General features: G+C 44.8%; 1 protein-coding gene across 1 annotated transcript in view; it reads right to left on the bottom strand.

Annotated features, from left to right (window-relative positions):
- The window catches only part of C3 (complement C3), a 63,683-nt gene extending 56,960 nt beyond the window's left edge, over positions 1–6,723 (bottom strand). Inside the window, exons 1-5 of the mRNA XM_029584745.1 lie at positions 6,569–6,723; positions 1,674–1,866; positions 1,154–1,316; positions 614–684; positions 237–331 (exon numbers count right to left, since the gene is read on the bottom strand). Of these exons, the coding sequence (XP_029440605.1) occupies positions 237–331; positions 614–684; positions 1,154–1,316; positions 1,674–1,866; positions 6,569–6,639 (593 nt within the window). The 5' untranslated portion in view covers positions 6,640–6,723. The remainder of the gene's footprint in view (positions 1–236; positions 332–613; positions 685–1,153; positions 1,317–1,673; positions 1,867–6,568) is intronic.
- Positions 6,724–15,198: the final 8,475 nt, after the last annotated feature.

Raw genomic sequence — 15,198 nt, 5'->3', positions numbered from 1 at the left:
GTTAAATACTGTGAAGGCCTTATAAAGAAGTCTCTCTCGCTCTCAAAACTTTAAGGTAATTCTAAAATTATCATAGCCTTGGCCCTTTTTCTTATCGCGGGCGTTGTCCATGCGAAAATTATCACGTTTTGATGAATCTAGGGGTAAGCGAAGCGTTGAGAATTTATTGCAAACTGCAGTTTTATCCTGGCTGTGTAATTCCTTAAGAGTTCACGTTCCTACACGCCCTCACTTACTTCACAAGCTCCGGGAGTTTGTAGGACTGAGAAACAATGCCCGTGTTATCCTCGGACTGGGCTGGCTCCCTCTTCACGATAATGCCATCAGGAGTCTGGAAAAGGCGAAAGGCTTGTTAGGCATTCGCAGGGAGCCAGAAATACGCCACAATATCGCACAGCCTCAGCTCTCCAACCTCTGTCGCTGTTACGCGCGCTCTAAGCAAGGATTGGCGGGAACCTTGGCGTCTTTCCCGGTTATTTGCCGAAGATCTCCCCAAATAAGCGCAGCGAGGTCCTTAGTGGGCCAGGCATGGAGCTGTAACGGGACGAGGCTGAGCCTCCGGCGCAGAGCACCTGCTCCAGAGATTACTGGACTATGGGAAATTTGGACTCACCTCGAACTCCAGAATGACGGTTTTTTTGACCGGTTCTAGCTTGTGGCCCATGGTGAAGGCACGGTAATAGACTGAACCGAGGAGGGAAAGAGAAGAAAATTATGCAGTGAGACAATGCTTTTCCTTCTACAGTTTGACATTTAACTTTATCACTTCATGAACGCGGGGGCAACAGGAAGACACGCTCAAGACACGGTCAATCCTCCTCAACTAAGGCACATCCCTTATTTCAAACAAAGATTTCCTGATGCTCGAGATCCTCCCTATATAAAAGTCAGGGAAACTTCAGCCCTGATTATCTGAGCATCCTGATGTGCTTTAGAGTAACCTAGGCCTCTCTCTCCCTCCTTCCAGCCCCCCCCTTCTGTCGTGCATTCACGCCTCTCCAGATCCAAGGGTGTGACAAGGCTGCTTCCAGGGCAGCTCTATGACCCGCCGGGAGGTAACTGTTACTGTGGGCACTCCCAGCAGGAGCCCTCTCGTCACCCGCCTAGCACCAAACGCAGGCCCAAGAGACTGGGATGCCGGCAGTTAAGCTACCTGTGGATCCAGGGGTGTAGATGGTTTTGTCGGTCTGGATAAAGATGTAGCCGCTCTGAAAGGTAACAAGAATCACTTTCTCCATCTGGCATACGGGAGTCTTGAATTCCACAGCCACATACTGATTGGTTTTGGAATCTTTCTTCATGTCTTTAGAGGGAACCTAGATACAGATGGGAATAAATTGTTATTTCTCTAAGTCGGACACAGCTCTTAAATTGCCATGGCATGAACACAGCCACCGTGAAAGGCTGAGGGGCCTGAAGAAGAAAGATGATGATGATTTTTTATATTCTTGTAGACGTTTGTCCACTAGGATCTGGGCAGAGAATCTAAACTAATGTTACTTAGACCACCTCGCTGCTTTCAGGTGATGTTTCAACATTTCCTGTCAGGCACCAGCTGGGCCTGGAGTTTAAAAGTTCTGCTTTTAACAAGTTTTCCCAAAAAAATTCTCAGAGCACTAAGAGCTTGGCCTGCAGCAGGGAACAATCATTGAAGGTGTCCAGGCACTACCCACCTGTATTTGTGCTGTGTTCATGTAACCATTTTCTTGGTTTAGTGGAACATCTATCTTGAAAAGGTTTTGTTTCTTCTGGGGAAAGTCATAGACTGTTACGGTGGCCATGGTTGCAACATTCAGACCGTGTGCTTCCAGCAAGACGGTCTCCTGGCTGTCCAATCGTAGGACGTTTGATGTGATGAGAGTACACCTATCAAAAGGGAGAAATGTTTAAGCAGATATCTTTTAGGGAAGGAGAATTATAAACAACAAAATCCATAAAGAAGAGGAGAAATATATATACTAGTAATAACCAGCAAGGGGAGATAGATATACACTAGTGTCCCTTGAGGAAGAAAGATAGATATATACACTAGTGTCCCTTGGGGAAGAGGAGATAGATATATACACTAGTGTCCCTTGGGGAAGGGGAGATAGATATATATACACTAGTGTCCCTTGGGGAAGAGGAGATAGATATACACTAGTGTCCCTTGGGGAAGGGGAGATAGATATATACACTAGTGTCCCTTGGGGAAGAGGAGATAGATATACACTAGTGTCCCTTGGGGAAGAGAACATAGATATATACACTAGTTTTCCTTGGGGAAAGGGGAGATAGATATACACTAGTGTCCCATGGGAAAGGGGAGATAGATATATACTAGTTTTCCTTGGGGAAGAGGAGATAGATATACACTAGTGTCCCTTGGGGAAGAGGAGATAGATATATACACTAGTGTCCCTTGGGGAAGGGGAGATAGATATATACACTAGTGTCCCTTGGGGAAGGGGAGATAGATATACACTAGTGTCCCTTGGGGAAGGGGAGATAGATATATACACTAGTGTCCCTTGGGGAAGGGGAGATAGATATACACTAGTGTCCCTTGGGGAAGGGGAGATAGATATATACACTAGTGTCCCTTGGGGAAGAGAACATAGATATATACACTAGTTTTCCTTGGGGAAAGGGGAGATAGATATACACTAGTGTCCCTTGGGAAAGGGGAGATAGATATACACTAGTTTTCCTTGGGGAAGAGGAGATAGATATACACTAGTGTCCCTTGGGGAAGGGGAGATAGATATATACTAGTTTTCCTTCGGGATGACAAGTTGTACATTAGTATCTGTAGGGGGTAGATTATAATATGTATAATTATACAACACCAAAACAGACAATCAAAATCTAACATCAAGCTGAGAATCAGTTATAATGAACCCAATACTCCATAACATACAACCCATACATAGCCTAAGTATGCATCAATATAGACAATTATTCAGAGTACTTAAATCACAATTGGATTGTGATAAATTATGGAGGACCTTGTGAGACTGGAAGATTGGGCTTCCAAATGACAGATTAATTTTAATGTAGACAAGTGCAGGGTATTGCCTATAGGGAAAATGAACCCTTGCTGTAGTTACACGATGTTAGGTTTTATCATAGGAGTTACCAGCCAGGAAAAAGATCTGGGCATCATAGTAGATAATACAATTAAATCGTTGGCTCAGTGAGCTGCGGCAGTGAAAAAAGCAAACAGAATGTTAGGAATTATTAAGAAGGAATTGGTGAATTAACTTGGGATTTAACTACTCTGAATAATTTTGTATCATCTGCAAATTTGATAACATCACTTGTTGTATTAGTTTCCAGATAATTTATAAATAAAATGAAAAGCACCGGTCCAAGTACAGATCTCTGAGGCACTCCACTGTTGAGGGGCTTGATGGGTCCTGGGTGTGACCCGGCACGGCACTTCTTATGTTCTTATGTACAGGATGAGGGACTCGATGGATCCTGGGTGTGACCCGGCACTTCTTATGTTCTTATGTACAGGATGAGGGGCTCGATGGGTCCTGGGTGTGACCCGGCACGGCACTTCTTATGTTCTTATGTACAGGATGAGGGACTCGATGGATCCTGGGTGTGACCCGGCACTTCTTATGTTCTTATGTACAGGATGAGGGGCTCGATGGGTCCTGGGTGTGACCCGGCACTTCTTATGTTCTTATGTACAGGATGAGGGGCTCGATGGGTCCTGGGTGTGACCCGGCACAGCACTTCTTATGTTCTTATGTACAGGATGAGGGACTCGATGGATCCTGGGTGTGACCTGGCACTTCTTATGTTCTTATGTACAGGATGAGGGGCTCGATGGGTCCTGGGTGTGACCCGGCACTTCTTATGTTCTTATGTACAGGATGAGGGGCTTGATGGGTCCTGGGTGTGACCCAGCACGGCACTTCTTATGTTCTTATGTACGGGATGAGGGACTCGATGGGTCCTGGGTGTGACCTGGCACGGCACTTAAGAACATGCCATACTGGGTCAGACCAAGGGTCTATCAAGCCCAGCATCCTGTTTCCAACAGTGGCCAATCCAGGCCATAAGAACCTGGCAAGTACCCAAACACTAAGTCTATTCCATGTTACCATTGCTAGTAATAGCAGTCGCTATTTTCTAAGTCAACTTAATTAATAGCAGGTAATGGACTTCTCCTCCAAGAACTTATCCAATCTTTTTTAAACACAGCTATACTAACTGCACTAACCACATCCTCTGGCAACAAATTCCAGAGTTTAATTGTGCATTGAGTGAAAAAGAACTTTCTCCGATTAGTTTTAAATGTGCTACTTGCTAACTTCATGGAGTGCTCCCTAGTCCTTCTATTATCTGAAAGAGTAAATAACTGATTAACATCTACCCGTTCTAGACCTCTCATGATTTTAAACACCTCTATCATATCCCCCCTCAGCCGTCTCTTCTCCAAGCTGAAAAGTCCTAACCTCTTTAGTCTTTCCTCATAGGGGAGCTGTTCCATTCCCTTTATCATTTTGGTTGCCCTTCTCTGTACCTTCTCCATTGCAATTATATCTTTTTTGAGATGTGGCGACCAGAATTGTACACAGTATTCAAGGTGCGGTCTCACCATGGAGCGATACAGAGGCATTATGACATTTTCCGTTTTATTCGCCATTCCCTTTCTAATAATTTCCAACATTATGTTTGCTTTTTTGACTTCTGAGCACACTGAGCCGACGATTTCAATGTGTTATCCACTATGACGCCTAGATCTCTTTCTTGGGTTGTAGCATCTAATATGGAACCTAACATTGTGTAACTATAGCATGGGTTATTTTTCCCTATATGCATCACCTTGCACTTATCCACATTAAATTTCATCTGCCATTTTGATATCCAATTTTCCAGTCTTGCAAGGTCTTCCTGCAATTTATCACAGTCTGCTTGTGATTTAACTACTCTGAACAATTTTGTATCATCTGCAAATTTGATTCTCTCACTCGTCGTATTTCTCTCCAGATCATTTATAAATATATTGAAAAGTAAGGGTCCCAATACAGATCCCTGAGGCACTCCACTGCCCACTCCCTTTCACTGAGAAAATTGTCCATTTAATCCTACTCTGTTTCCTGTCTTTTAGCCAGTTTGCAATCCACGAGAGGACATCGCCACCTATCCCATGACTTTTTACTTTTCCTAGAAGCCTCTCATGAGGAACTTTGTCAAACGCCTTCTGAAAATCCAAGTACACTATATCTACCGGTTCACCTTTATCCACATGTTTATTAACCCCTTCATAAAAGTGAAGCAGATTTGTGAGGCAAGACTTGCCCTGGGTAAAGCCATGCTGACTTTGTTCCATTAAACCATGTCTTTCTATATGTTCTGTGATTTTGATGTTTAGAACACTTTCCACTATTTTTCCTGGCACTGAAGTCAGGCTAACCGGTCTGTAGTTTCCTGGATCGCCCCTGGAGCCCTTTTTAAATATTGGGGTTACATTTGCTATCCTCCAGTCTTCAGGTACAATGGATGATTTTAATGATAAGTTACAAATTTTTACTAATAGGTCTGAAATTTCATTTTTTAGTTCCTTCAGAACTCTGGGGTGTATACCATCCGGTCCAGGTGATTTACTACTCTTCAGTTTGTCAATCAGGCCTACCACATCTTCTAGGTTCACCGTGATTTGATTCAGTCCATCTGAATCATTACCCATTTTCTTATGTACAGGATGAGGGGCTCAATGGGTCCTGGGTCCAGCTTCCTTGAGGTGAGAGATTGATGGCTGGGCTGCTCTCTGATGTAAGATTCAGGGAGCAGTAAGGATGTGCAGATGTTATGCTTTCACCTCCCTCTCCAAATTTACCTCAGTTCCTGCTATTCAAACAAGGAAAGCAGAGTTGACCAAACTTGTTCCTATTTCCCATCCTAGGTCTCAAATAAGATCTGACATCAGCTTCTTCCAGGATCTTCTCCTAATGAAACTCAATGTTTGGGGTAATTCTGGGCTTGCATTTCCACTGCTGGATGCTGAGAAGTTGTGACCTCACCAGGACAATGTGAAGGTTGTGCTTATAAAATCAGAGAAGCCTCAAGTGCTACCCCTGCGGCTGCAGATCACACATGGAGACAAGATCTGAAAGCAGTAATCGCAAACCCACCCTGGTAATGTGTGCGTTTCCCCAGGGGTGGAATGGATTCCATTGCTGAGAGCATTGATACCAAGAGAAAAATTAGGGTAACCATGGTAAAATCTCAAACATGATGAAGGCAGTTGTCAATTTTACCCCAGCTTTCTGTCTTTGCATTATTACGTTCAGCAGGGATGATCTGAGAAACCCCTCCTAGGGGTGAACGCCATCAAGTGTGAGCCCTGATCACATTTCTCCCCATCTCTGTATACAAGCACTTCTCTGCCGTTCACTGCTTTGGAGGGGTTGCTAATTTGAGAATGCTCTCGTTAACAGGTTAATTTTATGAACACCAAAACTCTTCTGACTTATTATCTTACATAGCTGTGAGATACGTAGGAAACAGTCCCCGTTCCTAAGTCCTTCCTTACGCTTAGCCATAGGGCACCCATTGGAAATATACTTACGGTACTTGACTGAGAGACTGGGCGACCAGGCAGAGCAGTGCCAGGGTCAGACAGAGAGGCGATCCCCCCATGATGCTGGACGAGGGGTGCACAGAACCTTCTCACGGAGCCTGCAGAGTTTTATGTAGGCTGCCCCCTGTGTAATCAGACACTTTCTGGAAAGAGTACAGTAATTACTCATTAACTGGACAGGGGTTTGCATACCTCGGAATTTCCAAATCTCTGTATCACCAGGCAATGACAGGGTAGTGTGCAAAAGAAAAAAAAAATCAAATCTGGGAAATAATGAAGAAAAACAGAAAAATGAATCATAAAACATACAAGAATTTGCAAAGATGAAATGCACACCCATACATACCTGTGCACATGCATAAGCACACACATACACATGTACATACCTGTGCACATAAATACACACAGACCTGCACATGCATGTGTGCACACACATACACGTACATACATGCCCTGCATATACCTGTACTCGTGCTTATGCACACATATACACACAACTGTACATACCTGTGCACACCTATGTGCATACAAATACACACATGTACCTACAAACATACACACAATCCTGCACATACTGTGCACATGCATATCCTAGATCTATGTAAACTGTTGTGATGGAACCCGCTAAATAACGGTATATAAAATTTTATAAATAAATAAATGTACCTGCATAAGCCCCCCCCCCGCATACACACACATAACTGCACATATACACACATGCCCACACATAACTGTGCACAAACATACACACATGTGCCTGCACATATATATTCACATAAGAACATAAGAAATTGCCAAACTGGGTCAGAACAAGGGTCTATCAAGCCCAGCACCCTGTTTCCAACAGTGGCCAATCCAGGCTACAAGTACCTGGCAAGTACCCAAAAACTAAGTAGATCCCATGCTACTGATGCAATTAATAGCAGCGGCTACTCCCTAACACAACTTGATTAATAGCTGTTAATTGTGCATTGAGTGAAAAAAACCTAAGATTAGTTTTAAATGTGCCACATGCTAACTTCATGGAGTGCTCCCTAGTCTTTCTATTATCCGAAAGAGTAAATAACCGATTCACATTTACCAGTTCTAGATGTTATGACTGCTGCTCAGATTTTAGTGGAACCACAGTTGTAAACCGCTTACCTTTTGTAGGAGGAAGCAGGAACAGGAGTAATACAGCGTAATCCGAAAGGCAGTCCGAGTCAGGGCAGGCAGCAGGCAATCAGGAACCAAGGCAGACCGGGTCAGAGCAGACAAAAACTAACCAAATCCAAACGCGAGAACTCCCAAAAACACCGTGGCCGAAGCAGAGAGCAGAGGAAAAAGGCTCTCTTTAAATAGCCCGTTTCCCGCGCAGATTGACCCTCTGTCGGCGTCTGACGTCAAGGGGTGTGTGTCCTAGCTCCGAATTGCACGGGACCTAGCTGCCAGCGTCAGCGTGGAAATGCTGGCTTCAGCGCCGGAGGGAACGCCCCGATGGGCACGGGACCGCGCCGCCAAGCCAGCCCTGCCGCTCCCAGGAGCACGGGCGCCCCGCTGTGGACCCCGCGGCAGAAGTAACACTAGACCTCTCATGATCTTAAACACCTCTATCATATCCCCCCTCAGCTGTCTCTTCTCCAAGCTGAACATCCCTAACCTCTTCAGCCTTTCCTCATAGGAGAGCTGTTCCATTCCCTTTATCATTTTGGTAGCCCTTCTCTGTACCTTCTCCATCACAATTATATCTTTTTTGAGATGCGGCGACCAGAATTGTACACAGTATTCAAGGTGCGGTCTCACCATGGAGCGATACAGAGGCATTATGACATTTTCTGTTCTATTAACCATTCCTTTCCTAATAATTCCTAACATTGTTTTTTTGACTGTTTGTTTATTATTTGTTTATTATTTTTATATACCGATATTCATCTCAATTGAGATATCACACCGGTTTACATTCAGGTACTGGAGGTATTTCTCTATCCCCAGAGGGCTTACAATCTAAGTTTTTGTACCTGCTGCTGCACAAAGAGCTGACGATTTCAATGTATTTTCCAGTGGATGGTAGCTTCTAATATGGAACCCAACATCGTGTAACTACAGCAAGGATTATTTTTCCCTATATGCATCACCTTGCACCTTCACATTAAATTTCATCTGCCATTTGGATGCCCAATCTTCCAGTCTCGCAAAGTCCTCCTGCAATTTATCACAATCCGTTTGTGATTTTACTACTCTGAATAATTTGCATCATCTGTAAATTTGATTACCTCACATTGTATTCCTTTCCAGATCATTTATAAATATATTGAAAAGCACCGGTCCAGGTACAGATCCCTGAGGCACTCCACTGTTTACCCTTTTCCACTGAGAAAATTGTGCATTTAGTCCTACTCTGTTTCCTGTCTTTTAAACAGTTTGTAATCCACAAAAGGACATCACCTCCTATCCCATGACTTTTTAGTTTCCTTAGAAGCCTCTCATGAGGGACTTTGTCAAATGCCTACTGAAAATCCAAATACACTACATCTACCGGTTCACCTTTATCCACATGTTTATTAACCCCTTCAAAAAAATGAAGCAGATTTGTTAGGCAAGACTTCCCTTGGGTAAATCCATGTTGACTGTGTCCCATTAAACCATGTCTTTCTATATGCTCTACGATTTTGATCTTTAGAATAGTTTCCACTATTTTTCCCGGCACTGAAGTCAGGCTCACTGGTCTATAGTTTCCCAGATCGCCCCTGGAACCTTTTTTAAATATTGGGGTTACATTGTCCACCATCCAGTCTACAGGTACAATAGATGATTTTAATGATAGGTTACAAATTTTAACTAATAGATCAGAAATTTCATTTTTGAGTTCCTTCAGTACCCTAGGATACATACCATCCAGTCCAGGTGATTTGCTACTCTTTAGTTTGTCAATCTGGCCTACTACATCTTCTAGGTTCACAGTGATTTCGTTCAGTTCGTCTGACTCATCACCCCTGAAAACCATCTCCAGAACTGGTATCTCCCCAACATCCTCATTAGTAAACATGGAAGCAAAAAATTCATTTAGTCTTTCTGCAATGGCCTTATCTTCCCTAAGAGCCCCTTTAACAGTTCAGTTGTCTAATGGTCCAACAGACTCCCTCACAGGTTTCTTGCTTCAGATATATTTTTAAAAGTTTTTATTATGAGTTTTTGCCTCTATGGCCAATTTCATTTCAAATTCTCTCTTCGCCTGTCTTATCAATGTTTTACACTTAGCTTGACAATGCTTATGCTTTTTCCTATTTTCTTCAGATGGATCCTTCTTCCAATTTTTGAAGGATGTTTTTATGGCTAAAATAGCCTCTTTCACCTCAACTTTTAACCATGACGGTAATCGTTTTGCCTTCCTTCCACCTTTCTTAATGCGTGGAATACATATGGACTGCGCCTCTAGGATTAAACAATGTCCATGCCTGTTGAACACTTTTAACCTTTGCAGCTGCACCTTTCAGTTTTTTTCTGTTTTCCTCATTTTATCAAAGTTTCCCTTTTGAAAATTTAGTTTTAGAGCTGTAGATTTACTTATTGTCCCCCTTCCTGTCATTAGTTCATATTTGATCATGTTATGATCACTATTGCCAAGTGGCTTCACCACCGTTACCTCTCTGACACTTATCTATGCACATATACACACATATATATATATATATATATATATACACATATACACACAAACATACATACCTGTGCATACACATAAACATATGTACCTGCACATGCATATGTACATCCTTACACATACACCCGCACATACCTGGGCACACACATGCCTTCAATTCATTTTATTTGTATAAAATAAATGTTACAGTAAAGGCGGATTTTATAAAAGGGTAAGCAAGCATGAAATATATATATTTGTAGATCATCTTTAAGAAGATGCCAAGAAGAAATTAACTTAATTTCTGGGGATGGGAATTTTGCCTCCACAAAACTGTGAAAAAATTCTGCAAAAATTTGAAGGTAGAGATAAGTGGGCTTTCCCCTTTTTTAAAATACTGACTTGTGTGACTGCTGTGACTTCCCAATCAGTCAGGAGCCTGCAGCTCCTGTTCCCCACAGCCATGATCTTAATTCCTTCTCCATGTGAAAGGGCTGAGCATCTGCAGGCAGCTGGCTTGCGACATTTGTCTCATGTTCAGGGCTGTTACCTGCCTCACAGAGATTTACTGAAACGTGCCAGTATCTCCTTCATGCTTTTATGCTGTTACTTGTGGCAATACTTGTGCTCTGTATTAAGTGTTTTCATCCTAAAACATTGGGAAAATTAATAAACCTAGCAGTGTGGAGGAACGCCTACACGGAGTTCATGGCCAGCCAAACAGTCACTGGCTTTTCGGGAAGGTTTCCTTTCCTGGAACTAATGGAGTTATTTGGACAAAAATCATGTTTATACACCCTTCAGATTAGTCTTGTGAAACTATTTACATAGCACGAAAGAGAAGGGAAGCAAAGGTCTCTACTGATAATACATTACAAAATCACTTTTAGGAAGAAAATGAAGCAAAACAGAACGAAGAACCATTTCATGCAGAAGGATACGACTCTCGCTGCCGTGAGGGAATCTGGGTTCAGCTCCCGGGTCTGGCTTCTGGTCCCCAGGCTGGCCAGGGGTGTGGCAGTAACATCACTCACAAGCTTTGGGAAGAGAGGGCCTTCCCAACCATTGCACAACAGCGACATCTAGAGGCCAGACTCAGGGTGCACGAGAGCTAACCTCCAGTAGGAGCTGTGATCCCTAGCTGAGGACTATTGCTGGAATGGCTGACCTATGAGCTGAATAAAGAATCATAAACAAATATTACAATACAAAATTAAATCAAATTAAACAATCAAAATTAAAATGCTATTACAGATGAAGGGCGTCTCACAGTAAACCTCTTCTTTCACAATCACAGCCTGCAGGAGCTATGAGGTTATTAAAGCAGTTTGTGCACCTCATGCCTTGGCCCCCCCATGGCCATCCTGCTGCCACCTCCTCAACTCACAGCTTCTGTGCCTACTTCCAGAAACCACTGCAATGAATAGAGGCAGTAGCAGGACTGCCACAGAGACTCTGAGCATGCAAAATTTACTGCTTTAGTGACCCCACAGTGCACATTCTCAGCTGCATCCCATTGTGAGGGAAGGCAAGATGCTCACTTTCCCAGTACAGCAGGCCAGGGGAACGGGCACCAGTGCCACCAGTCCAGTGGAGGAGAGCCTGATAGATGCCTTCCATGCCACTGCTGCACTGCCCATCCTGTCACCAGCTGCTGGCCCAGCCCCATCTGTCATAAGTGCTGCGTCTTTCCATTGGGCCACAGACTGCCATCTTGAGGTGGTCCCCAGCATCATCTACAGGTAACAGAGGAGAGCATTGGGGAGGGGGGGGGGGGGGAAAGAATGAGGCTGGGAGAGGGCACAAGGGGAAGTAGAGCCCTGGCCTTGATGGAGGGTTCAACTTTTGGTTGAAATCTCACTTCTCCCAGTGGCACTCCTTGTGACCTTGTGCAGGTCACTTTATCTCCCATTGCCTCAAGTAGACTGTAGGCTCTTCGTGGCAACCTGCAGGGCACACCACCTTGGCTTCAGTGTGGCTGGCCATACAGGGTCTTCAGAGGGATTTGGTGAAGGACGTTGTGGATCTGAAAAGTAATTTCCAAGAGCTGCAAGGAACTGTCTCACAGACTCTAATGCCATTTTGCATGAGAAAGTAGGATAATTTCATTCCTTTAAAGCTTCAGTGACCATGTTTCCGGAACTGAAACAAATCTCAGTGAACCTAGAAGAAGTATTAGGGCAAAATGACAAACTTAAGAGTAGCAAATCACCTGGACCAGATGGTAAATATCCCAGAGTGCTGAAAGAACTGAGAAATGAAATTGCGGACCTGCTATTGGAAATTTGTAAACTGTCAATAACATCATCTATGGTACCTGAAGACTGGAGTGTTACGATCCCCCCTGTTGCTGCGCTACAGGTGGTCTCTCACCTTCCACCGGAGGCCGCTCCGAAGCCAGGGCCTCGCCTGTGTTCCATCCGGGACTTGCTCCAGGGCCTGAGAGGCCTAGCTGTTCCTGTGGCTTGCTTGGCTGTTTGGACTTCCTGGTTTCCAGCCACGCCCGTTTCCCTAGGGGCTGGCCCACAGCTCTCCACCTTACTTATAGGACCAGTGAGGGGCGGTCCTGGCAAACTCCTCCCAGGGAGTTGCCTCCAACCTCCAGTATATAAGGACTTTCTTGTCACTTGCAACTTGCCTTTGGATCGAGTGCTACAGTTGCCTGTACCCCTTCCTCGATCCAGGTCTGCCTTGTATTGATGGCTCCTTGTCCTGTCTCTGTCCGGATGTTTGCTTCTTGATGTTACTGATGTCTGCCTTGATGTGTTCCTGATGTCCTGATCCAGTTCCGCTTGTTCTGCCCTACGTCCTGTCTGGCTCCTGAGCCTTCTGGCCTGTTGGGCCCTGGAGTGGCCAACAGGAGGGATTCGTCCCCCGGGCTCTGGAGCTTCCCTGCTTGCCAGCCGAAGGGGCTTTGGATGTCAGTATCCCAGCATCGGAGTTCCTGCTCGCCTGGATCTTCCCTGCGCTCTCCTGCTCCCCGCGTGGTCCGCGACCAGCCTTCCTGGGCTGTGTAGGGTGCGTCTGGGATGGGGTGGTCCGCGACTCAGTCCCACGGGTGGGCTGAGTAGGGCGCCCTCAGGGACAGTGCCCGTGTCTCCTCCCAGCCCTCCTCTTCAACGTCTTGCTTCAGCCTGTCTTGGATGTCTGCTTCAGCCCCCGTCTGACGTCTTCTATGTAAGGACTCTGTCTGCCCTCGCCTCTGTCCGGCCTGCTGCCCATGGCAGGTCCGAACGGGCCGGGAACAGTCGGAGGACCATTCATCAGTCAACTTCCCAGTGTTGACTACCATGGGCGTGCAGGTCCGGCTGAGGGTCGGACTCAGTGCCTGCTTCTGTACCCGCCTGGCTCACCTTGCCTGCCCAGCTCACCTCCCACGGTGTGGCTTTGGGCTCCTCCTTGAGTCCGCCGTGGCCCAAGGGCTCACCACCAGCTCGAGACGACCGCGCCTGCGCGCGCTCGTAACAAATACTACTTTTCTCTCCTCCCCTTCAAAACTTAGTGCTTGCCTATGGAGCAACAGGGGCTGGAAAAACCCATACTATGCTGGGCTCACCTGGGCAGCCTGGAATAACGTACTTAGCTATGATGGAACTGTATAATCGCATTAATGAATTAAGAGAGAACTTATATGAAGTTACTATCGCATATCTGGAGGTAAGTCAGACATCTATTTTAATTACTATCTTCATGTTTTCCAACCAGTGTGCCAGGGTATATTGTGACTTCTGACTTGATCAGGTATGCCATGGAAAAGTCACTACTGCTTGTCGCTCACGTCTGGCCTTGGCACCTCGGCAAAAAGAAACACCAACACTGGCTCTTAAATATGTAAGAGCAGTCTCCTTACTGTTGTTTTTTACATCGGTAAGTAGGGTTGAATTAGCCATGCTCTGGGTGACATGTCAGTATTGAATGGATCTATCCCTCCAAGCTAGTAGAGTGTGAGCTTTACTAAGAATGTGCATGAGTTTCCTGCTTGCAAACTTGCTGGTACATCTCCTCCAGTCTGGTTTTTTTTTTTTTTGTCTGCACTACGCACAGATGTTTCTAGTCTAGCCTCACTTTTTTTGATTTAAGAGGATAAGGAGTTTTCAGTTTCTTTTTTCACATTCACTGCAATCTATGCATGGGCCGTCAAAGCTTAAAGCCTCTATGCAGCAACAAGAAAAGTGACAGTGCATCGGGATCAGCCAGGTGGGTAGCACGACTCTGCATCAAAGGATGCTTCCGAGGCGCGCCCCCCCCCCCCCCCCCCCCCCAAGAAGAGACATCGGATGTATCAAAGAAACTGGCTAAGCTCCAGAGCACTCCGGACTACTTGACGCACGCATCATGGCATTTGAGGTCCATAAATCCACCAAGCATGAAACACAAGGAGCTGTAGCATTAAAATAGCTCTGCCTAGAAGCTTAAGCATGCACTGGCAAAAGAACATTGCAAACTCTCAAAGGAAACTGGCCATTTTGATGCACTGGACACAATTTACAAACAAACGGACCTATACTGGTTCCTCGCTGCACATGCTTGCTGACTCATTTCCATCAACACATTCTCCTTTGGAATTGGTCTCTAAAAAGGATCAGTCTCCTATGCAACTGCCTCCACATACTTCAGCGCTGGAAAACCCCCAAGAAGATCATCCCATTGCCATACTCTCAAACCCTCCAATGGAGCAATATGCCCTTGAGATCTATGGGTGGCACCATTCACACAACTTTTTTTTTACATCTTACAGTGCTTCTTGGCGAGAAGCTCAACTCTGCTTGCTATCCCCTATCACTACATCCTTTCCAGTAGCTGTATATATTATACTGTACATTTTGTATATAATTAACCTCTTCTATCTCTCTTTATTTCATCCACCCAAGTTCAATAGCCCTTGTTAATTGTAACTGCATCTCTTCAGCACGTTTATGTTCGTTGTTGTATTCATCGCACCCTTGTTTTTATGTAAAAATTCACATCATGTCAGTTTTCATGAATGCCGGTATAAAAA

Source organism: Rhinatrema bivittatum, chromosome 19 (assembly GCF_901001135.1).
Source record: "Rhinatrema bivittatum chromosome 19, aRhiBiv1.1, whole genome shotgun sequence".
NCBI lineage: Eukaryota > Metazoa > Chordata > Amphibia > Gymnophiona > Rhinatrematidae > Rhinatrema > Rhinatrema bivittatum.
The sequence above is the reverse complement of the archived record's forward strand: the minus strand, read 5'-3'. Positions and strand labels throughout refer to the sequence as shown.